This window comes from Malus sylvestris, chromosome 17, assembly GCF_916048215.2.
Source record: "Malus sylvestris chromosome 17, drMalSylv7.2, whole genome shotgun sequence".
Taxonomy (NCBI): domain Eukaryota; kingdom Viridiplantae; phylum Streptophyta; class Magnoliopsida; order Rosales; family Rosaceae; genus Malus; species Malus sylvestris.
In genome coordinates, this window is record NC_062276.1 from 8,877,392 (window position 1) to 8,901,313 (window position 23,922).

General features: G+C 37.8%; 4 protein-coding genes and 4 non-coding genes across 8 annotated transcripts; 3 read left to right on the forward strand and 5 right to left on the reverse strand.

The window, feature by feature from the left end:
- Positions 1–77: 77 nt before the first annotated feature.
- LOC126612691 (small nucleolar RNA SNORD14) lies at positions 78–203 on the reverse strand. Its single transcript, XR_007619260.1, has one exon. It is a non-coding gene; the product is annotated as a small nucleolar RNA SNORD14 (small nucleolar RNA).
- Positions 204–257: 54 nt separating this feature from the next.
- Positions 258–339, reverse strand: LOC126612738 (small nucleolar RNA snoR77Y). Its single transcript, XR_007619299.1, has one exon. It is a non-coding gene; the product is annotated as a small nucleolar RNA snoR77Y (small nucleolar RNA).
- A 72-nt stretch (positions 340–411) lies between these two features.
- Positions 412–565, reverse strand: LOC126612743 (small nucleolar RNA snoR2/U65). Its single transcript, XR_007619305.1, has one exon. It is a non-coding gene; the product is annotated as a small nucleolar RNA snoR2/U65 (small nucleolar RNA).
- Positions 566–757: 192 nt separating this feature from the next.
- On the reverse strand, positions 758–824 carry LOC126612745 (small nucleolar RNA U49). Its single transcript, XR_007619307.1, has one exon. It is a non-coding gene; the product is annotated as a small nucleolar RNA U49 (small nucleolar RNA).
- Positions 825–1,150: 326 nt separating this feature from the next.
- On the forward strand, positions 1,151–4,340 carry LOC126612350 (AUGMIN subunit 2-like). The gene is made up of 6 exons (XM_050280741.1): positions 1,151–1,390; positions 1,656–1,781; positions 1,870–1,974; positions 3,022–3,090; positions 3,367–3,480; positions 3,807–4,340. Exons 1-6 carry the CDS (start codon positions 1,268–1,270, stop codon positions 4,155–4,157), a joined length of 888 nt encoding a protein of 295 aa, XP_050136698.1. The 5' UTR covers positions 1,151–1,267; the 3' UTR covers positions 4,158–4,340.
- Positions 4,341–10,070: 5,730 nt separating this feature from the next.
- LOC126612351 (uncharacterized) lies at positions 10,071–15,767 on the forward strand. Its single transcript, XM_050280742.1, has 10 exons — positions 10,071–10,717; positions 10,864–10,955; positions 11,296–11,437; positions 11,537–11,806; positions 11,892–12,039; positions 12,738–13,910; positions 14,026–14,264; positions 14,360–14,433; positions 15,123–15,229; positions 15,401–15,767. The coding sequence occupies exons 2-10, from the start codon at positions 10,891–10,893 to the stop codon at positions 15,427–15,429; spliced, it is 2,247 nt and encodes a 748-aa protein (XP_050136699.1). The 5' UTR covers positions 10,071–10,717; positions 10,864–10,890; the 3' UTR covers positions 15,430–15,767.
- Positions 15,768–16,546: 779 nt separating this feature from the next.
- On the reverse strand, positions 16,547–18,346 carry LOC126612352 (small ubiquitin-related modifier 1-like). Its single transcript, XM_050280743.1, has 3 exons — positions 18,139–18,346; positions 17,145–17,294; positions 16,547–16,949 (listed from the first exon to the last, which is right to left on the reverse strand). Exons 1-3 carry the CDS (start codon positions 18,214–18,216, stop codon positions 16,881–16,883), a joined length of 297 nt encoding a protein of 98 aa, XP_050136700.1. The 5' UTR covers positions 18,217–18,346; the 3' UTR covers positions 16,547–16,880.
- Positions 18,347–20,158: 1,812 nt separating this feature from the next.
- On the forward strand, positions 20,159–23,291 carry LOC126611755 (glucan endo-1,3-beta-D-glucosidase-like; the record flags this gene model as incomplete). Its single annotated transcript, XM_050280124.1, has 3 exons — positions 20,159–20,441; positions 20,546–21,868; positions 22,947–23,291. Coding segments are annotated over 3 exons (1,647 nt in total), but the record flags the coding sequence as incomplete, so codon positions are not given.
- Positions 23,292–23,922: the final 631 nt, after the last annotated feature.

Below are 23,922 nucleotides of genomic sequence, written 5' to 3' on the forward strand. Positions count from 1 at the left end.
TTTCAGATTTAGGAACCACTTCCTACGACCACTTTTCACCTAATGTGAAATACAAGTAAAATTATTTTAGAATTTATGATCTCAGACATCCAAGGAAGGATAAAAACAGCACAAGCTCTCAAGCCCGGCGAAAGGCGAAAGCTCTTAGGCGGCCACTGCGAATGTTCTTGAGAAACAAGCCTTCGGATTTATCATCACTGACCAATCAAATACTCTTATATTTCTTAAATAAATTATCAACCATTTAATTAAAAACTTTTAAGCCTCAGAAAGCCAGTTATTTGACATCAATAAAATTCAGTCGGTAATTCCAACTAAAATAACAATCCTCATAGGCTCAACAAATTATTTTCTAAAATAACATAATAATTTTTTTTTAATCAAAATCTAACAAAAATTCAAGAAAATTAAAAATGTAATCGCAGTAAATCGGCTCCGTGGACCGGTAAAAGATTAGGATCCACAGGTTCCTATCAGAATGCGAAACAGAAGATCCTCGCTCTCGGTTCAATCATAGCAACGTCGGTCAAGGCCATTTTAGCTACCGTCGTCGTGGCATCGAACCTTTTCAAAATAATCAAACAAAATAAATAAAAATAATTAAAACTAAATATTAATTGCAGTAATCGGAAAAATTCAAGACCCTCAGAATCCCGTTCCAAATCACACACGGCGGCGGCACACCGGAGCCGCACGCCTGTTCCCGGCCAACGAACCAATCATTGGGGGATGAGAACGAGGCGGGCTCCGTTAGCGTGTGGCCGCCGCTGTATAAAGTGTCATACGGCACTTCCTATCACTTTGGGCATTCTTCCTCATTGAGATCGATCGGAAAGAAGCAAAAATAAAAAACCCTAAAACCCTAGAAATTGACCGAAACACAAATTTGGGATTCGGGAAGAGAGGCGCGACTGCGGGAAGAGAGAGAACCACCAGAGCAATTTGTGAATTGATAGGACGAGAGGGGTTTATATAGGGAAGGTGAAGATGTTTGTAAAACCCTAATTGCCCTGTATGGGCTTTGTTTTAGCGGGTTGGGCTCTATTTGGGCTAATACGACCGATATAACTATTGGGCCTCATAATTGGGCTGAAGAACGGGTCCTGCAGTTGGGTCCACCCGGCCGGCCAGAGAGCATATGTTGCAAACAGGTTTGAAAATTTTCAGCGCATTGCTGTCTCTGAAAGCAAGAACTTAGTGGAGAGAGAAGACCAGCCAAACCAAATTGTGGTGGTTGCCGTAAGGCGGTTGTTTGGGTGGTGAGGCAATGTCGATGGGGACTGACAGCACTTGGGTGGGGAAGAAGCCGCTGCGGCGCATCGGCGGCATGGCCGACGCCCTCGCCATCGCTTCGGATCTCGGCTTCTCCGTCGCCGCTCCTCCTACCCAGGTAAACCCTCGCCCTCCTTTTTGCACATTTCTATGTCCTCCATGTTCAATTTCAGTGTTTGGCTCGTTTGGACTTATGAGCTTTTACTCCCCATGTTTTAGCTTTCGTACATTTTTCAGATTTATGAGCTTAATTTTGAAAACCCAGTTGTAATTAAATTGTTATATGTTGGTGGAAGAGGAAAGCTGATTACTTGGTTAATTTTGTAATGTGGAAGCTTCTTGCTTTGAATTTCAGAAAAGTTGAATAATTTTTTGTGATGCAGGAAGAGCTTCAGAACTTGTCCAGTAGTACTGGTGAAAAGGGTGATGACTTGATAAAGGTTTTGAGGGACCTTACCTCTGTTCAGAGAAAAATAGCAGATCTGCAAGTTGAACTCCAAGGGAGAAAGGTGAGCTGTTGGAGTCCCTTTTTTCGTGTTTTGAGTTTGTGAGATTATCTTATCTGTTTTCACTGAATTGGGATTATATTGTCTGTAGGATGATAAAAACGTAGCGCATTTGACACATGTGAGTGAAATGGAAAAGAAGTGTGAAACTTTGGCCAGGATTACTACCATACTGAAAGATGTGATTCAGAATAAGGTAAATCTGTTGTGGTACATCATTGTGTGTTGCTTTGTTCTTGTTGTACATTGGGGTTATGATTGGATTGGTTTGTCTTTGTTAAATCATACAATGATTTAAGATTCATTATCATTTGCATATTCTGTCCACTGTGCATTCTTTGTCAAATCATACAATGTCTGTAATAGTTGCAAAGTCCTCCTGCAGGGGCGGAGCCACCAAGGGACTAGGGTAGTCCCTGGCCCATCCTGACTTCATATGAGGTGTGAACCTTATAGAAGAAAATGAAGCAAACGACATCGTTAAGTTTTGATTTTAAATTTTTTCGACTGTCTAATGAAACGATAAGTTTGGTAGGGGAGTTTTAAAAGAGATGTGCAATTTTAAATGGAAAAAGCAACACCACTTCTGGTTCGATTCTCTAACCTAACAGTAATATACACCCTATAATTTTCTAAAGCAACCCACCTTCTTTATTTGCAGACCTCTCCCCCTTGTCCTTTTTCTACTTCTTTGTATTTTCTTTAGCCTTCCACAACCTACCTCTTACTTGGTTGTTTGGGGTTTTACATTTTTTCTTCTTAGTATTGAATTTAAAAGAATTTTTTCAGTTTTGTGAGGATTACACAAATTGCATATGTCAACATGTTATGAATTCAACTTTTTACACACACTCATGTATATATATATACACACACACATATTTGTGAAAGGCCCCTCCTCATTCAGAATTCTGGCTCCGCCACTGTCCTCCTGGCCAGAAATGGACTATAGCATCTCTTTCGAAGCGATTTCTGGTTTTCCTATCAAGAATATGCTTTAGTAGATATATTCCAGGCATGTAATGTTGTAGACTGATGCTTTGGTTATCATGTTCTTTGAAAATTGAATTTTGGTGGCATAGAAGAGCAAATTTACAGTCTATCATTCATTGAGTTTCTTTTTTATGCCACTTACATATGCAGTTGTCATCATTCATATGCATGTTTAATTCTCAGTAACACCCCCTTTATTTTTGTGTCTGAATAATACCTCCTTATTTATTTTGTTTCAAATCACTGGCAGGATCGGATCATAGCCCGTCTTCAACAACCTTATTCACTCGATTGCATTCCAGTAGAAGCAGAGTATCAGGTTTGAATTCAGCAGTATAAAATCTCTTAGGTTTGAACTCATGTAGGTTGTCTTGTATTTTACATTCTATGCTATGATTATACATGAGCCATTTTGTTTCGACCAGTCTAAGAGTGTTTGTTGCTAAATCCAAGTCATATTTTATGGGAGTTTAGATTGATCAAAAGATTCAAAACAATTGTTGGGAAAAAATTAATCACTACAGGGCTATTTGTATTTCATGTGAAAGAACTGTTTTCTTAATGTTTCTGGAATCTTTTGCTTGGGCCTGTGCAGAAACAATTCTCCGAATTATTGATGAAGGCTGCTAGTGATTATGGGGCCTTGACAGCATCAGTTGCAGATTTCCAGTGGAGTCAGACATTTAAGGAGCCTCCTTCGGTTTGGGGGGTATGTTTGCAGGAGCTTTTCGTTTGTTTCTAAATTACTGAGAATGCATGTAGCAATAGTTCTTTTTCCACATTATTTGCTTCAATTTTGATAATATTCCTGATGTTGCTTGGTTTATAAGCTATAAGACATTTAATTGTTGGCAACTGCGGGGTATGATACTGTTGCAATTTGCTGATAATAGCACCGAAGGAGTTGTTTAGATATCTGATCTACCGTGTACTGTTAGCAGAACGTGCGAATTAATAATGCAGATGTTGTAAAACTTTTTACGTGGGGAAATTATGTATGCATGATGTGATCTTCATTTTGTTTAACTGATGCAGGAAATGCTTCGTCCAATTCCTGTGGCATTAGCATCATGCACACGGTTCTTTGAAGCAATGTCTGCCATGAGGGAATCGTTTTCAACACTTCAGCATCTCAGAGTTGGTCATACTGATGCGCCTTCGCCTATAACACCAGGCAAGCAATCCTCCCGAAGAATACCAGGTGATTCTGAATGTGTAACTCCACCTCCTTGGAGAACTGAACCAAGCTTTGATGACTTAGCTATCAGAAGCTCAAGGAAGGCTGAAGTTGAGCACCAAGAAGCCGAGGATGAACACAGTGAGGTAGATGGAACTAGCCACCGGAGATTGTCATGGCCTCCATCAGTTAAAAAGAACGGTGTTTAGTCAAAATAACTGACATTCGTTTCTTGCGACTCTCTGTATGTGTTTGTGTGATATGGTAATTGTATAGGCATCAGCAAAAACAATTCCCGTAAAATTATTTTACGCCTTGAAACAGTAACTTAGTTTGTGCAGCAATACATATGTTTTCTATTATATCGAAATGTTTTGAGTTATGCCTTCAAATTTGTATTCTTTTATTGCCCCTACTCTTGTTGGGCCGTCACAGAATGTCGTTAAATCAAATGATCATGTCTAAATTTCGTTATACTTTGACCATGCCATATAGGACTTTTAAGAAGACACCAGCAAGTTCTCAGCGGCTCTATTCAGTCAACTCTCAACAGTAGAGCCAGTGAGACTCCGGAACGTCCTCGTGGCCCCTCTCTCTTTTTAGGCACTATAGTTTTGCTACCTGTGTTGGGTAAGAGCAAAGTTCCGTTGTTGAATTTACTACTTAAATAACGCAGATAATGTCGTCTACCATTTCTATTCATAATAACTGATCACGTTATTATTATGTAAAAGAAATTGTTAGAGAATTTAAACATTGCGTAAACGGAAGTGGTTATTCTTAGCAATCGAGTAATGCCTTTCCTAAACGCTTCTCTTATACATGCAATATTTTTTTCAATAGGGAGGAAAAGTACACATTTTATTTTGATTACTTACAATACAAATGGCAGTTTGTTTGTGAAAATTAAAAGATCAACATCTCAATGACAATGTGGTCTAGGCTGTAGCAACAACTGAACATAACTCCACCGCGTTAAATGTTGCCAACTTTGCATGCACCTTTCACATCTACGATCCTCAAAAGAGAGAATTTTTAGGACACATACGTCATATGTCATCATACAAGTAGATATGATTATTGTGCAGATAGTGCTTTATTGCAGTGACGAAAAACAATCATGAATATGTACCTTCGTACCATTTCGATATACACCGACTCTTCTCTCCTTAACAATTAACTATCTAACTAACTTTAACGCTATCGCTCTACTCAAAACAATAAAAGGACCATGTAGATTATATCAACGTCATCCAACAGTATTAATGTTATTGCCTTCGCAGCTAAGAAATGAACTTCCCAACATTCAACATTCCAGTATTATTAGACTAACCAAGTGCGTGAAATATTTCTACCAATCAAATTAACAAAACAACCTGCCCTCCACCCAATCGAAACGTAATTACCATAAGAAAGTGCCACCACCAAACTTGCTTAGAGTTATCATAAAGTTTGGATTTTTATGATATTTTTCAGTTACTGATCCATATTAATAAGAGAAATTACATTTTACCGATGAAGAATTTTGTCAAATACTTGGTGGACTTGTAGTCGTCAGCCAAATCATATTGTATACATGTCAACAAATATCGACATATGCTGAAGCAATCTGATGAGTGATATTGAAAGAATTTGTCGAGTAATGTCCATGAAAATTGTCGAGATATACCTAGCAAACATTACATAAAACACTCGATAAGTACAAAAAGACTAGTACCAAACATTCAAAGGCTCATCGGAACACATTTACATGTATATTTCTTGGACTCTGAGTGGTCTTGAGATGACCTTGATCCCAATATACGTTGCCACAGTTCTAATAGCATGAGGTGTTGTGTACACATCTGTCTTCCATTTATATAAATTCAGAGTTGTATAATGTGTCGTGTAATAAAATGCAAGCTCTGGCAATATTGAAGCCAAATTTATTATGCTCAAGTAGTCAACATGTTGAAATAAAATTGTGCAGATGCGTTTTACTGCAATGATTGAAAGTAATTATATCTATACATTTTAATACGGGTTCCACTGACTCTTCCTCCCTTAACAATTAATTATCCAACTCATTAACTCTATCGCTCTACTCAAAACAATTGAAAACGATGTAGATTATATCAATGTCATCTAACAGTATTAATATTGTTGCCTTCGCAGCTAAGAAATGAACTTCCCAGCGTTCAAGATTCCCATAATATTAGATTAACCAAGTGTGCGAAATATGACAGCCAATCAAATCATCAAAACAACCTGCCCACTACCCAATCGAAACGTAATTACCATAACAAAGTGCCACCACCAAACTTGCTTAGAGTTAGAGTTATCATAGAGTCTGAATTTTTATGATATTTTTCAATTACTAATCCATATTAATGAGTAAATTACATTTTACCGGCTCAGATTTGATTGCAATTGCAACTTCTATACATCATTGTTAAAACGGATTCTTAAACTGACCCTCAAATATTAAATGTTTTAAATAACTAAATTTATATAATGAAATTATTATATCAAAAGATGACCCAACCAAACATGAAAGGGCCTTGCACATGACTCGTCACGTATTTAGACAGACAACCAAGAGAGTATATACTCCGTAGCATGAACATATTTTTTTTAAATATTGCATTAAATTACTCATTTCTTGTCGTGAACCTCTTTTAATATCTCTTTCATCATGTTATCTGTTTGACTTGACAACCAGAAAGCAAAAAGATGCACCAGCACACATGAACATACCCTTTTCATACAAAATATCATTCACGATGATTAAAAAGCCTAATGTCCATTTTAAATTGAAGAAAGACTTACATACATCTTAACAGTATTCAAACCAATAACACACTGACACATATCTTACTCTGATAAGTTCACACTTCGAGTACATTCCAAATGTAGATAAGTTCCTTAGTTTTGCGAACACAGATCAAGTTACAGAAATGATGAATCATCATCCAACTTCCAATAACATGCATCATGCATTGCCTTTGATGTATATTTTTTTTCTTCAAGAAATTGAGGATTTATAGAGCCACTTGCCTCCCCATCTACGAAACTATCGACATCCCCCGCACACGAACTTCACACGATTTGTGTACACACTGCATCTCTGTCCTTGCTCTATTATTTTACCTAAACAAATCAACGGTTAGGTTCAAACTCCTGCCTGGGCCCTACAACTAAACCTCAGATTGTTCGTTCCGAATTTGGATCCTCTCCTGATCCTCAATAAATTGTGTTCGTTTATTGTATATTATGCGATCAGTTTTTGTCAGATATTTTTTATAGTCAATTTTAAATAATAAAATTTAAAATAATTTTTGACCGCACGATATACGATGAACGAATACAATACACGGATCTCCAGAATTCTTACAAAAAAATATTCAGAGAGGATCCTTATTGGTTTGTCCGTACCACGAAATCACAGATTGTTCGGTTCAGATGGAAGGAGGATTCTCTACCCTCCTATTCTCATCCCCTTTCATCCTCTCCTCTCACATATTGTTTTTTGTCTTATTATTTGTATAAAAAAAGTAATATAAGATGTTGACATAACGTAACCGTAACTGTTTAAATAAGAGAGAATAGAAAGGTTGAGAGATTAGGAAAATAAAGAATCCTCCGTTCAAATGAGGCCAAGGAGTTTCCGGATCCTGCTGTTAATCATTGAAATTCCTGATCATGGTGGGGTCATGCACCATCAAAGGATAGTTTAAGGTGCCACGACCCATACGTTAGCCAAGAAAGGCCGCATGCCTAAGCCAAAAGTTAAAGGTGAAAACACTTTATGATATAACCAGTGTTTAAAATATCGGTATTGATAAAAATATTGATTTGTAAATTTGTAAAAATGTTGATATTGATATTGGTTTTCATTAGTAAAAATTTGCTTAAACATAAAAACTTAAAATAAAATTTTAGAGAATATTAAACACTAGTTTAACTTTAGACATCAACAAAAAAAAAAACATTAGTTTAAACAAATATGAGAGTTTCTCCAAATATATCTATATGTCGGATGTATCGATACATTTTGTTGATTTTAACAAAAATTCAAGAATTTCTCTGATATGTGGTGAAGTAAACTTCACTCCCATTTTTCATATGTATCATATAGAATAAATTTTAAGCACTAACCAAAGTACAAGGGTTGTAGATGTGGCACACTTACATTACCGGGTAGATTAATGGCGTATTCTATCGATCACATAATGGTGTATAAAGAGAAATTACGCTATGACATTGTATAATTGGCTTAAAATGATACCATGCACGACAATATATTCATATCATATAAATTAATCTCGTAGACATCCACTAATTAATTAAGTTGGCCGGACAAATTCTAGGAGCTCATCGTTGGACCAAATGGATGTGGCTACAGAAATCACTTAAGAGTCCTAGAATGGAAAGAACTCAATTTCAGCGTAAAAACAATTCCACAACAGTTTGTAACAAACAAGGACATAGCAATAGACTTGTGATCAACTTCGGATATATGCATCTTTAAGGCTACAAGTTCAGGCTACAATTTCATGCTTAGACTGACTTAAGCATCAAAGCGTACATAGCCGGAACCACCGCACCGGCGCTCCTCATTTCCGAGATCCGGTCCTCCTTCATCTCTCAAAGAATTAAGTGAAAGGCGTAATATTCAATCCTTGGTGATTTTATGCATCAACAACTACCTTACTCGGAAATCTTGACTTGCATTTTTTGTTGGTAAGTGTGCCTTCTCTTGCCTTAAGAGCAAAGTTTTTTTTCCTTATACTTTTCAATGCGATATTCAATTTTAAGTTTCTCTAATTCATGGGAGGGAGGATACAAACTTGAGATGACACACTATCTTAACCTATGACAATCTTCAAGACCTATCGCATTGTGTTTGATTCCAAAAAGGGTGGTGAAGTTGAGTATTTTTGGTTTTCTCATCCAATTCAAAGACTTTATATTAGTATATTTTGGCTTTTAAAATTTGGATATTTTCACTGAAGTTTGAGTTTTGACAATTTAAATGTGTATCGGAGATTGTTGAAGTTAAAACTCAAATCTTATTATTTACTTAGTTGAATAACATTTTTCTTGAACTTAAATTTCGTATTGAAACTCAAATGGTCGAAAATCTATATAAGATTTGAGTTCAGATTTTCCCTTGAATTGTAAATTACTTTGAAAAATAAAGTCTTTACTACACGCAATTAAAGCTTTAATTTTGGGAAAGGGAGCTTTCATTAAAATTGATGGTGAAGCATGCAAACAAACAATTATGATGGATGAGATAAGGATAGATTTTTTAGGATGACTGTCACACGAGATAGTATACCACGTGTTTTCATATAAATGATAACATATATGTGTTAAAATGTTAATAACTTAAAAATTAAAATTTTCCACCACTTACATAAAAACATATGGTGTACCATTCATATTCCTGTCACAACTAAAAATTTCTATGAGATAAGAGCTGAAATTGAGAGAATATACGAAGGCACCCTACTCACATATAGATATGGATTCTTTTCTTTTATATAGGACCACCACGGTACGCCCACGTACACAACTTTACCAGCAAAAAACAACTACGACCGCCGTATACGCGCTTTTACTTCTCTCTCCTATGAGTCCAATCGTCTGACTCCCAATTTTCAGTCCCAAATTCTGTATTAGTCCTTTGTATTGCAGCCATTCCCATTTCCGTCCTTCCATTTAGCTCTTTTTAACTTTATAACCCCCAAACTTTTATTGTTATGTCACTTTGGTTTCTCTGTCAATGTATACTAGTTTTTAAGTTCAATTAGTATGTCCGTTCACACCATATGTTGATAGGAACTCACACTTCGACTTTCAATTAATGTACAACAAGTATTATATTACTTATTGACAACTATTACAACAACGACAACACATTTTTCTTTAAGCTCTTATTTATAATAATAATTAATACAACTAATTAAGCAACAAACTCAACAACTCAACCAATATGTTACAAACAATTGGCACGTGGACAATCAAGATGATGCCATTTGGCGTCATATCATTGTTTTAAAGTCGAAATGACAGATGCCTTAATTTTGGGTATAAAATCAAATGAACTTTCACAAAAGGACCAAAGTGAGACAAAATTAAAACTCATAAAAATTCAAGGGCCAAAGTGAGAAACAACTTACGCAGGCGATAACAGCTCGCGCGGTTATTTCCCAGGTTTCCTCGAAGTTCCGGCACCTCTTATCCCGTTCTCTTCACTTTTAGAAATTTCTCTGACTCTCTGTCCTCTGTCTGTCTGTCTGTCTCTCTCTCTCTCTATCTCTCTCTTCCACCAAACGACAGCTACTGAAGAGAGAGATAATGGTGGCGGGAAGCACATGAGATCCGCAGGAGGGTCGAATTTACCATTGTACCCATCTCCCCGGCTGCTCCCGTCATCCTCCTCATAAACTCCCCCCAACGGACGTGTCCCTGCCGAGTCGACCCGCCTCCTCTCCTCCTTCGGACACGACACCGTCCTCGTCGCCTTCGAATCCAAGCAACTCATAAATCTCCCCAAAAAAGAAGAAAAAAAAAATGAAATTTAATAATTTAAAAAAAAGATGAAATCTTTGCTCTGAAAATCTCCGGAGGGTAAAGGGTTTTTCTTCCCTCCGCCGTTGATTCGTCCACGTTGACTCCCCCATTCTCTCTCTCTCTTCCGGCGTGCCTTTGCCCTCTGTTATGAAGTTCGCCGGTGATTGCTTTCTCTTCTTTCCACGGAATTTCCTTCTTTATCAACAAGGTCCTCATTTCTCTCTCACTCTACCCTTTTTCTCTCTCTAAAATGCATTCAGTGCATGCTTCCATATAAGAAGCATAGACATATAACCTTGTGTATTTGTATGTTGGATTCTGGGTTGTTAATCATTTGTGAATTGTGGGAAGCAGTGATTGGTGAAGAATTGGGCAGAAAGCATGAACTTGATGGGGAAAGGTGACGCTGCCCGCTGCATTTTCCCCCTCACCGGTTTGCAAATTGGGTAACTTTCTTCAAAATTCAGCATTTACTACTTCAATTTTTATTCTTTGGTTTTAATTTAATTAATTTGTTTAAATTCTCAAATGCCCTTTTTGTTTTGATCCTACATGCACAGTTTTTCTGTGCGAGAATTGGGTTTTATGAGAAATTTAATTGCATGACAATCTTTTTTCTTTAAATTTTCAGCTCTGGTGAGTGTTTATTTGTTAAGATTGTAGTTTAGTATTGCTAAATACAGAGAAAACCTTATGCTTTTTCATGTTCTGAAACATTGTTTCGGGTTTTTTTTGTTCTTTTTGTGTGAATAATGAAGTGATGTGGTTTGTGCTTTGTGATTGCAGAGACTTGCAGTCTTATCTTTCGGATCTTAGCCTTTTCCTGGCCCTCGAAAGCAAGAAATTCTATATCTTGGTGGACAATCGGCCATGGCTGGGCGACCTAGGTTCGCGGTCAGCACACTTGTGGCAATTGATGGTTACCAAGGTCAATCTATAGTCACCACACTCTTATTGATGTTCAACTTATTTGTTTTTCAATTCTACTTTACGGAGAATCAAAGTTTATATTGGTTTGATTTTTCAGTCAAGGTTGTCTCCTTTTGCAAACACTAAGGCGCGGAAGGTGAGAACAGAAGGAAATGATGCTTGCCCCAGACCAAAGACTGCAAAACCAAAGAAGCTTGCTAGGTGGTTCTCATTAATCAAGCATCAGAAGAAGGTGTTGTTACCTGTAAAGAAGCTGCAGAGATCTTTGCTTCTAAGAAGGGAGTTACATAGGACCTTGTATGGTTTTATTGTATTCGAAGTTGCATGGAGCAATGTTCGAGGTATCAATTACATCAATGAGCTTCAGGTATCACCCCCTTTCTATATCCTTGAACAGTTGTTTGTAGTCCTTTGTAAGTGCCCGTGTTCTATGGTTCATGTGTTCTTTGCAGACTGATACGTCGCTGGCTATAGAGGCTAAATCCATGCAAAGATGGGAATTTGACAGTATTGCTCAAGCTGCAAGCTGCATATCTTCGTGGTTCTCAGGAACAATCTCTGAGCAGCTACAATTGAAAGAGCATCTGAATTCTTCCTTAGGTAGTATTCTTTGCCCTCATGATTCCTATTTTTGTGGTCTTCATGTTAATAACTTTATGACATGGGCTTTTTTTCTTTTGGCATATGAGCATGAGATTTCTGTACCTGTAGTCGGAATGTGGGGATGTCTTTAGTGGTCATGTTTGGTTAGTCAAAACAAATAGTGCAGCATTGAAAATGGTAAAAATTTGGAAATTTATTTGGGGCTGCTATAGCTTAATTGTTTCGCGATATATGTTCCTTTAAAGAAAAAAATATTATAACTCTGCCGTGCACTGAACCGCAAGGCGTGAAGTATTCATCTTTGCTTGAATCTGTATGATTTTGCTTGAGAGTGAAATTCTGTGATATGCATGATGATTTAAAGGTTATAAAATTCTAACACCAGCAGGAATGGAAGCCACTAGAATGTGAGATGATCTAGAGACACTGTTTAATTTACATGGATAATCTTCTTATAGCATAGGGACTTGGGATCCATTGAAGCTCACAAGGAGAAGTTCGAGAAGTTCTTTTTGAACATTTTTCCTTTGTTGGTTTATTAGGAAATTTGGATAAACATATATTTGGAGAATTTCTGTATCTGCACAAAGTGTTGTACTGTGCTACGTGATGGCTGCTGAAACTACTGTGTTTCTTCTACTACCAGTTGAAATGAGGATTCTATGATTTCATTTAATTTTTATTAACATTTCCAGGAGAAGTTTTCTATGATGCTGAAGAGTTTCCAGAGACAGAAACTATGGCGGTTGTTGATGACAATATCTGTCACAATAATCTGCCCACTGGGGAAGATTCTCTCCACTGCCTTAGTCGCAACTTTAGTGTTCATTCTGATATCTGTGAAAATAGGGCCGGTGTACCGCATTCATCGCCTCCACCTACTGGACCCTATAAGAGAAGGAAAATAACAGCGTGTATTAGTGCTGGAGTTGAAGTAGATACTTATTCAGAGGAAGTGCAAAGCCCTGCCTGTGACTCTGAAAGTTCTGAGACGTATAAATGTTACTTTGAAGAAGAAATGCAAAACTCTGAGACTTATTCCTGTTACTGTGGAGATGAAATGCAAAACTCTGAGACCAATACCTGTGATTCTGAAGATGAGATACCGGTGACTGCGAGGGCCTATATCAGTGATTCTGAAGGTGCTGTTAAAGCTACTCCGTTCAGCAAAGAAGCTATACCTGTAACTGTCAATACCTATACTAGTGATTGTCAAGATGCTGTTGAATCTACCCAGTACAGGGATGTGCTGATTTTGTTCAGGTTCAATCACCGTGACCTCCCATTTAAACTAAGAGAAATAATAATGTCTGATCTCCGGTTGCTGACTTTGCTTGAGGCTGGGCTTCCATCTTGGGTTATCTTCCTTCAGTCATACCCTGGGTTTTGCCATATCTATCGCCCATGGATGTGCCCTCTGGCAAGAGCATTGTATGTGCTGATCTCAGTTGTCACTGTTTTAATTGGATTTTATGACCTATACAAAAATGTTCCAGTTCTCAAGGCAACTGCATCTCGTCTTTGTGGGCCTCTATTTGATTGGATAGAGACCTGGTCGATGATATCAAGGATTAAGTACTTGGGAACAATGCTATTTCTACACCACTCTCAGAAAGTTGTTCAGTGGTTTCTGGCAATCAGGAGTACCACGCGATCCTTTTTTTCAGTTCTAGCTCAGCCATTGGTAGAACCTCTTGTGGAGTGTTTTGGATTCCTCCTTCCAGTATGGAACATGCTTATTGATGTATTAGAGAGCCTCTTTTCAGTCATTTGGATTCTGATTGGATCTTCATGCAGTCTAGTCGGGAATCTGATTGAGGTTTTAGTGTTTCCAATATGGTTTCTCCTGTCAGCCATCTGGAGCATTGGTAGGTCATGCAATTCTTTGGATTACCCATCTATTGATTCAAATAGTCAATGGCGTTGTACAATTTTAAAAATCTTCTATTAAGTGCATGTACTCTTGTTTGCGTTTTGTTGCAGGAACTTCCATTGTATATCCTATATTTTGGATTCTATGGGAAGTACTCTATGCTCCGGTTCGCATGGTCCTTTCACTAGCCAATGTTATAGTTTTTATTGGTGCATGCATATATGATACACTTCGAGATATCTGGCAAGTTATTTGCAGCATATTCAAGTTTGCTTCAGCTTCCCAGGCAACTGTGAAAACGGTTGAAGTTTCCATATGGCGTTCACTTTGGAATGACCTCTTTTCTCAGGTTGGAAGTTAAAAAGTATAAATGTTGTTTCTACTTTTTAACAATGTCAGCTAGATGGTTTTATTGATCACCATTCTCTTCTTTTTGGGCTTCAGGTTTTCCGAGCTGTCAGGAGTATATTAAATGGTTTTGTTGCATTCTTCGCAGCTTGTAACAGGCATCGCCTTAGGTATGCTGTTCTTTTCTTTAGCGTGAATATCTTGTTTAGTGATCTTCATTTTTCTGCTCTGGGATGCATACACATTTGCCGTGGTTTCTTAGGCCATCATTAGACCTAATCAGTACAAAGTTCCTTTAAGAACAGTGTTGTCGTTAAGTTACTAGTTGTTTGAGAGACAATAAAACTACCAAGTCAAATGTAAAACTCCGATCCATGCTCCTCAGGCATTGTTCCTGTCCTTCCAGATTCTGGGGTTATGCTAAATATTAGCTTTCTTACCTGGGAAGAAGTCAAATGTAAGATTTCAAGATTATTTGTGCAGTAGTCATGGGGAAACTTCTGTTGTTATCCTCAATCCTTGGATATTGCAAAAGTAGTCTTCTCCATGGTACCAAGCTTCCCAATTGAACAACCCTTTGAGGAGGTGATCTCTCGTATCTGCCACTCTTAACGGAGCTGACCACCCCAATTCTGATTCATTATGTTCGCAATAGTTTTGACCTAAAGGTTAGGTAACAATATGGAAACGAAGTCTAGATAGGAGATCCCGAGGGGAGATTTCAACTCTATTCATTTGGAAAACCTGTGCGAGTAACTAGGTGGTTTGCCTATGTAGTCACTGATAATTCAGCATGATAACTATTTGTAGACCTATGTAAGATTGTGTCGTGCTTATGATTATTTTGTGATGGTTACAGCATTTATAATCATATACAAGAGTTCACCCAAAGATTCCTGGACCGAACCCAGAGATCACAGCGTGAAGTTTCAAGACGTTATAGGCGCAGCAGAGACTCGGAATTTGGTTAGTTTTCTAATGTGGGAAACTTTAGATGATGAATTTCACGTCCCTGCACAAGTTTGGAGCGCAGAGAGAGAATTGCTGCACCAATAATTGCTGCTGATATTACTACGCACGAACAATTGCACATGTTCTAAATTTCCTTAACCGATTATCATGGTTTTGGCTTTGCAGTTCGAAGTAAGAAGGAAAAACAACCTTGAATAGTTTTTCCACGGCTTTTGGAGGATAACACTATCAAAGGGGCACCACCTTCGACAATGTGTGAAATGCTTTCGGCCAAACAAGAGAACATAAAGACGGCGGCATAGTGTAAAGTGTAGGAGTTGATGCGGGTGCTTCTGTTGTGTGCATGTAGCACCTATGTCTGAATACATACCATAGGAAGAGCTCGGTTTCTTTTTTATTCTTAATTCTTTGCGGTCTTGTTTCTACATGTGAATTGTAGGGGGCAAACTATTAGTTCAGTGTATATAATGTTCATTCGATTAATTCATGTTTGAATCTGAATTGGTTTGTAATCAAAACTAATCTTAGGGCATGTTTACTTGATAGAAATAGAATGAGGAATGGATAAATATTTTTCGTAGAGCGATAGAACAAAAAATAATCATAATGGTAAAAATTGCTAAAAATAGACTTGAAGTTGCTATTAAATTTGACAACCATCGTTATTGTCAATTCCCGGCATGCCAAGTAGAAATTGACGTTTCGGTTCAAAAACACGAAAGCTATCTTTTCTTTTTTTTTGTTATTGCTGATGTGGACTTTTTTGACTCTTTGGAGATACTCTTAAATGGTTAGTTGTTAGGAAAAAGAAAAATCGATCAATTAAATTTGCATCAGGTTGCACATGCTTGATTGCTTTCCGCTACTGCAGTAAAGCAACATTTGCCCTCAGTAAGGAAGGAATGGAAAACTTAGAAATAGGAAAAGTAAGGACAGGTCCAAGGGGAAAATATTTTTCCGATTACTTATGGGTACACAAACTCCGCCTGTGTAAGTTTATCTTACATTGCCGGTCCCAAGCCCGGATAAAGGAGGAGGGGAAGGACGTCAGGTAGTCGACAACCGGCACTCTTTGGTTACGTCGAATCCTTATGAAACTTATGGGTACACAAGAAAAAGTTTAGAAGTGAATTGATTCTCATTCCGGTATAGAAAATGTAGCTGGTTCATAATCAAACTAATCTTAAATCTAAGGATCCTAATCGGATTATAAATTCGAAACTAATCAATATTAGTTAGATACAGGTCGAAACCATTAAAAATCTATTTACCAATTCAAAGATGGGAGATAAAAATTCAAATTGGACTAAATTCAATCATTTAATAGTCTCGCATCCAGGTACGATAGCATTGCATCCCGACCAATAACACGATGTTATGTGTTTTAACAATCTCGCAATCATGTCTGTTCATTGGGACAATGACATACCAACTTAAAATTATAATCTGGATCCAAATTTAAAAGAAAACTAAAAACTTCGACGCCAAATCCCACATACAACATAATCAAAGTTGATTAACAACTACGAAAGGTCTTGTACAAAACTAAACTCACTCGTAATACTTGACAACCGAAGATTCATAGAACAACTTCATTTCCAATCATAGATAATAATATCTACCTTCCACTAAGAGCATGGTAGTATCAAATCTGTACGGCTCCCCCAGTTTGGTGCAGCATGGCGTCGATCTCATCACCGTCCTCCATTTCCAACTGGAACAAGAAAAAAACCACAAACAATTTAGCATGTGAATAAGAAAAACATAAGTGCAAATGCGCGTTCAAGTGTTTGCAATCGTAAGTTTATAATATATGCAGAAAATGAGCAACTGAGCACAAAATGCACAAGTGTTTGCAATCGTGAGATTGGAAGAGCAGGTGCGTATGTGAGAGAGGGGAGAGGGGAACCTCATCAGGGGTCTGCTCTGCTCGTAGACGACGGCCATCAAACAAGAAGGCGATTGAGTTCATCTCCACAGATTGGCGATCACAATATGCGTTCATAAGCTTCTTCAGTTGAGTACTTCGCTTGATCCTGAAAAACACTTCATTCCCATCCTGCAACGAAATACAAAACTATCACTCATCTGCTCATCACACTTTTCGTGACTACAAACTGTTTTGAAAATATACCACTCAAACAAAACATCTGAAGATTATGATTCAATGACTTCGGAATCAACAGCAAGGAAGCCTCAAACTCTGTCACAACTACGGAGTGAAATGAACAAAATACAATGAAGTGAATGCTCATCGGAAGGACGAATAAATAAGGTACTGAATGCAACAGCAAGCGTTCAACGGTGATGTTATAAACCCATCATGCAAAATAAGCAGTTTGCGCACTAAATCGTCAATCGCACAGAAAAACAAACAACAGAGATTGAACTAAATACATCTCCATTATCATCACAAACGATTGCATAAAATAATGAAAAGCATATTGCAAAATCATAAGACCACAAAACCAATTGATTTCTGGGCGAAACCGTCATGATCATAGAAAAAACCCAACTTTAGTTTAACAAGAACAAAAGGTAATAAGATATCGACACAATCACAAGAGCAGATGGCAGACACCAAATATACGAATAAAAAGGCAGCAAACACAGCCTAATTCACTAATCCCTGTTCAAATTGATTAACACCAATTAATTTATCCATTAATTTTCCAAAAAAAAGCAGTAAAACTCTAATCGGAGCAATTAAACTGATTTCTTAGAACAAAAAAATAGGGGAAAAATCAGGCATATTTGGGAAAACCCCAATTTTTTTTCAGAACCCAAAAATTAAAAAACCCATGCGAATCGAATATCACAATCAAAACCAGAAACGTTAAAAATTAAAAAAAAAATCTAAATTGTATACAGATGGGTAAAGTACGATGGTGAAAAATAGAGACCTGTCCTTTGACTTTGAGGTTGATGTGGGCGGCCTGGTCGTTGGGCTTCTTGTCCTCTTCTTGCTGCGGAGTCGACATCCTCTTCTTCTTCTTCTTCTTCTCCCTCTCTCCTCTGCAGTCTGTATCTCTCTCGCTCTAAAACAAAGCAAAATTAGGGTTCCTCTCCGTGATTTTTGTACCCGCTGCGGCGCTACCACCGACGGTTCTTTTCAGTGACCCCGCGCAATAGAGGTCGTATACGTGTTAGAGTTTGATTGGTTGCTGATGGGCCTTTTGAAGTTCAAACGCCCAAGTTATTATTTAAATAGGGCCTTCGAGATCCACGAGGCCCGATAATCTTTTGGTTCAAGGATCATCAATCTTGTTAACAAGTAAGTTGGTTGGTCAAGCAGACTCACCAGCTCATGACGACAATTAAGCAAACTCGTTAGTTCGGAGTATAGAACTCGAGACATCCAATTTTTATTTATTTATTAGGAGTCATAGCAGTTTGCTCCCTTACCATTGGGCCATTTGCTGTGATTGTTGGTCAGTTGTTCATGGTACAAAGTTCGTACTCGTGTATCAGGGTTCGAATAAACTCTATCATAAATTCAAATTGTTTGGTATATCTACTTGTAATTGAGAAATCATAAGTTCGATACTAATGTACTATTTTTGTTCATTGTGTAACTTAGTCTAAAATTTCCACCCATAATTTAAGTATACATGTTGTATAAAAAATGTCGACTTAGAAATTGGTTCAACTGATATTTCCTCAAGTGGATTTTGATGCATCGCTAGGCATGGAACTCAAGTTAGAGAGAACGCTAAATAAAATTGATTTCAATTTGTCAATTTAAAAGGTGAGATATGATCCCTCTTCAGCTCTTTCAATATTCTATAAAAATTACAAATTAAACCATTTGCATATTTAGCTATCGCGAATGTCCTCAATTTGACATTGCTCACAAATCAAACTTTTACGCAATGAATTCTGCCACGAACACAAACCCAAAAAGTCGTCGGTTCACAACGGCATAAATGTTTTAATCATAAAAAGTGATGAACTAGTTGTTGGCTTGTTGCTTGCCTTTCCCGTTAAGCACTGCTCATTTTGCTTGTACCATCCAACGTTCGGAAAACATGATGAGATCATCTCTTCTTTTATTTTTTTCATTTTCCCCAAACATCGATTCCCCCAATCCCCATGGACCCCATTGCATTGCATCCTATGTTATTATGAATCATGATTCAACACTCTTCATTATTTCCGTTACAATGAAAATGGAGACCTAAAACGGGAGGTTATAGGTTCAATATTTTATAAATTATGAATCTGTTTGATTGTGGACATAAATAAAGTGTAATTTTTAACTAGTTTTCTTCGGATTTGAAAAAAATAAATAACCCTAGTTCGTTAATTGTTTTCTCCTCTTTAAAGAGATGGAAATCTAAATATGATGTTGTAGTAAATAAAGAATGTAGCTATCATTTCTCGTCTTTCTGATCCAAAATTCCAGCTATTTATTTAACAAGCTGACACAACCATTTATTTAACAACAAAATAAATAAAATTAGACGAACCCTAGGAGCGTACTACGCACATTAGTAGCAAGCAAACCATTTAATATCTGCATACGCAGCGGCAGAGTTAATTAGGTAGAGGTGGATTCTCTATTCTTCTATTTGAATGATTACAATTTAATTAAGTTAATATCTTGTATTAATTTTTTTTATAAAGATAATAAAATAAAAAATAATATGTGAGAGGAGGAAGAGAAATGAATGAAGATAAGAATAAAAGGGGAGAGAATCCCCCTCCTAATTCGGTGAAGCTTAAAACGGTCGAGTTTGTGGGACAATGTGAGAGGAAGACCCATCACGTAGTAGAGATTTTTCAGTATAACCATCACACAAGATGATATATCACGTGTTTTTATATAAATAATAAGATATATATATTAAAAAATTAATAACTTAAAAAATAAAATTTACCCTGTTACTTACGTATCATCCATATTCTTATCGCAAATAAAAATTTCTCCATCACGTAGGGTCTCTTGCGTCAAACGCGTGGGTCCCGCCATCTCGATCCGCACGTTATTCCGCTAACACCATAAAATCCACTCGCTCCCCTCGCTCCGCTCACTGTCACTCACAACCTCCGCCACAGAAAATTAGAAGAGATCAACAGAAGAGGAAAGAAGAAGAAGAAGAAGCTCTCCCACCTTTCACAATGCTCTGCTTCTCCAAGAACCAGAGTATGGAACGCCACGTCATCGCCGTCGTGCTTCTCCTTTCCGTCTTTTCATCTCTAGCAGGTAAAATACCGAGGAAAATTACATTTTTTTTTCTCTTTGTATCTTCATCTTGTAATGGTGTTTTGGGTTCTGATATTGTGTCGTTTTGTGCTACATTTGTGCAGATGCGGGCTCGGTGGGAGTGAACTATGGCAGAATCGCAGACAACCTGCCGTCGGCGTACAAGGTGGTGCAGCTTCTGAAATCCCAAGGCTTGGAGCGGGTGAAGGTCTTCGACTCCGACCCGGCCGTGCTCCGGGCCCTGTCAGGATCTGACATTAAAGTCACCGTCGACCTCCCCAATGAGCTCCTCTCAGCCGCCGCCAAGTCGCAGTCGTACGCCACCAACTGGGTCCAGCGAAATGTCGTCGCTTACCACCCCAACACCCAGATCGAAGCCATCGGCGTCGGTAATGAGGTCTTCGTCGACACCCACGACACCACCAAGTTCCTCATCTCCGCCATGAAAAACATCCACGCTGCCCTTGTCCACTTCAAGCTTGAGTCCTCCATCAAAGTCTCCTCGCCCATTGCCCTCAGCGCCCTTCAAAACTCCTACCCGTCCTCCGCCGGGTCATTCCGACCTGAACTCGTGGAACCCGTTTTCAAGCCCATGCTTGAGTTTCTCCGTCAAACCGGGTCCTACCTCATGGTCAACTGCTACCCTTACTTCGCTTACGAGTCAAACTCCGACGTCATCCCCTTGGACTACGCCCTATTCCACCAAAACCCCGGAGTCGTAGACGCCGGCAACGGTCTCCGTTACTTCAACCTCTTTGACGCCCAGATCGACGCCGTTTTCGCCGCCATGTCGGCGTTGAAGTACGACGACATCAACATGGTCGTGTCGGAAACGGGCTGGCCTTCGAAAGGCGACTCGGTTGAAGTAGGCGCGAGCGTGGAGAACGCAGCCGCCTACAACGGCAACCTCGTCCGTCGGATCTTGACCGGCGGTGGGACCCCGTTGAGGCCTAAAGCAGAATTGACCGTCTATCTCTTCGCGCTCTTCAACGAGGACAAGAAATTCGGGCCCACATCGGAGAGAAACTACGGTCTCTTCTTCCCCAACGAGCGCAAGGTATACGACATACCGTTTACCGTCGAGGGACTAAAGAACTATCACGACAGCCGGTCGCCGGTATCAGGAAACCAGCAGGTGACTGCTCCGGTCAACGGGGGAGGAGACTTGTCGAAGAGCTTAACCGGAAACACGTGGTGCGTGGCGAATGGTGAGGCGGGGAAGGAGAAGCTGCAGGCGGGTATAGACTACGCTTGCGGTGAGGGCGGGGCGGACTGCCATCAGATCCAGCCGGGGTCTGCGTGTTACGATCCTAACACCCTCGAGGCCCACGCCTCGTACGCCTTCAACAGTTACTACCAGAAGAAGGCACGTGGGGTCGGCACGTGCTATTTTGGCGGGGCAGCCTACGTGGTCTCTCAACCACCCAGTACGTATCTTATCATCTCCCTCTCGTATTTTTAATTAATATAAATACCGGCGCATTTTATAGTTTTAATATGCGGCGTTGCTAAAATACGCCGGATGGAAGGGGACACTGTAGTCCTTTGAGTTCCGTGTGAAAGCTTGACTCTGGTCCACGAAATGTTGGAAAGTGGTGCAGCACGTGAGGTCAAAGGACATCAAGTGGTGGTCGCGTGACCATTTTTTGGTTGTGTTGTTTCTAGTTTTACATTACCTTAAAAAAAAAAGGCTTTTAGATTAAAATGAATTAAAATTTTAAATCAAATTTTAGTTCTTTATACATGTATCACCTGATTTATTTGTTAAATTTTGATGTTTAATTTTTTTTTCTAATTTAATAAATAATTACCTTTAATCTAAAAGTGTTTGAAAACTTTAAAATTTTAATTATAATGATAAAATGAATAGCATTAGAATTGATTTTTTTTTTTGTATAAAAATATGATTTTTCGTTAAAATAAACAGAACCGGAAGTTTTTCTTTTCTATTTTATTTGGGTAGTTAGGTAAAATAATTTTTATCAATACTGTGTTCTTCAGACATTTAAATACATTAATTTAATATAATATATTTTGATAGATTAATTTAATATAAAAATATTTTGTTACAAACTTTTGGGTATATTGGTCAATTGCAAAATATATTTCGATATAAATGATTATGTCATCAATTTATTTTAACATATTTTTGGTACACTTGTGGAATATGTTTATAAATAAATTCAAATTTTAAATAAAATATATGAATTGTAATTAAAAATAGAGTAATTTTATTTATAAATTTCATTTTACTTTACACTCGCTTTTGTTAATTTTTGTACATTAACTTTTTTCAAATCATTCAGTCGATGGTCATAAATTGAAAGTGCGCGAGCCGTAAAAATAAACAAAATGACTAGAATGAATATGTAGGGTTTAGGGTTTAGGAGTTAAAGTTTCAATTCTTTTTTTAAGAATTAAAGTTTAAAAACCCTTTTTGTTTGGTAAATTCCTCTTATTATTTACTAATATAAAAAAAATTTGGTCTTTGTTTTTTTGTTGCAGAGTTTGGGAAATGTGAGCTGCCCACTGGATACGGAAACTGAAGAATGCAGGGGGGGGGGGGTACGATGAACTCTATGGTTTAGCAATTTTGTGGCCAAACTTAGCCTAATTGCAGTTGTGGGTTTAGTTTATAATTTATTTTTTGGGAGGTCCTTGCTTTTGTACGTATTTGTTGGTTGGACTAGTTGCTTGGCTACTTGTTAATTTCTGTTTTAGGGGTTTTAAGTCAACCATTATGTTAATAATTACACACTTAGTAGTTTCCTGGTTTAATTCCAGTGGCGATGTACCTTGTGGATCTTGACTAATTAAATCTTCCAAGAATCTTATTATTTTTGGATTTAATGATTGGAGTAATAGAGTGAGACGTGAGTTGGACAGTAATATGATGGAGAACTCTGCATGCATATGATAATTGTGTGTGGCAGTGTGTCACGTGAAGAATAATTGGATGTGTTCATCTGATACATAATTTGGATTTGGATTCTTCCAAATGTATGGTTGGATGAATAGGGATCGTGAATTCATTATTGGGAAGTACAGTTTCTCGTCTTGTCTTTCGGGGGAATGACTTATTTCACTCGCTTACGTATGTTATTGTAGCGGTATTTCAAATCAACAGTACAATATTATGTGAACATGAAATTGCTTTAAATTACCGTTGTGTGAAATTTCTCTTCATATTTCACAATCTCCAACTATGTTAAATACACCAAGTATTTGTATTTGATTAAACATTTTAAACAAGTAACCTAACATATTAAAAATATCATATTCATTAAGCGCTGATTATTTTTTCGTTAAATGTACATGTGGCAACAATAGATCTTGCTTTTTCGCTTACATGGACAATAAAATAATAATAAAAATAACTTTATAAAAGGCATGAAGATGAAAAAATGAAAAGAAAGAAAACGAACAAATTCACTAATAAAATAGAAAACAAAAATGAATATCGGGAAACATTAAGCTCTCG

Coding starts and splice junctions, on each gene's coding strand:
- LOC126612350 (XM_050280741.1), top strand. CDS start 1,268: ATGTCGATGGGGACTGACAGCACTTGGGTGGGGAAGAAGCCGCTGCGG. Junction 1,975..3,021: donor AAGATGTGATTCAGAATAAG/GTAAATCTGTTG, acceptor AATCACTGGCAG/GATCGGATCATAGCCCGTCT. Junction 3,091..3,366: donor CAGTAGAAGCAGAGTATCAG/GTTTGAATTCAG, acceptor GGGCCTGTGCAG/AAACAATTCTCCGAATTATT.
- LOC126612351 (XM_050280742.1), top strand. CDS start 10,891: ATGAACTTGATGGGGAAAGGTGACGCTGCCCGCTGCATTTTCCCCCTC. Junction 11,438..11,536: donor GGCAATTGATGGTTACCAAG/GTCAATCTATAG, acceptor TTGATTTTTCAG/TCAAGGTTGTCTCCTTTTGC. Junction 14,434..15,122: donor TGTAACAGGCATCGCCTTAG/GTATGCTGTTCT, acceptor TGATGGTTACAG/CATTTATAATCATATACAAG.
- LOC126612352 (XM_050280743.1), bottom strand. CDS start 18,216: ATGTCGACTCCGCAGCAAGAAGAGGACAAGAAGCCCAACGACCAGGCC. Junction 17,295..18,138: donor ACCTCAAAGTCAAAGGACAG/GTCTCTATTTTT, acceptor ATTTCGTTGCAG/GATGGGAATGAAGTGTTTTT. Junction 16,950..17,144: donor CAGAGCAGACCCCTGATGAG/GTTCCCCTCTCC, acceptor TTCTTGTTCCAG/TTGGAAATGGAGGACGGTGA.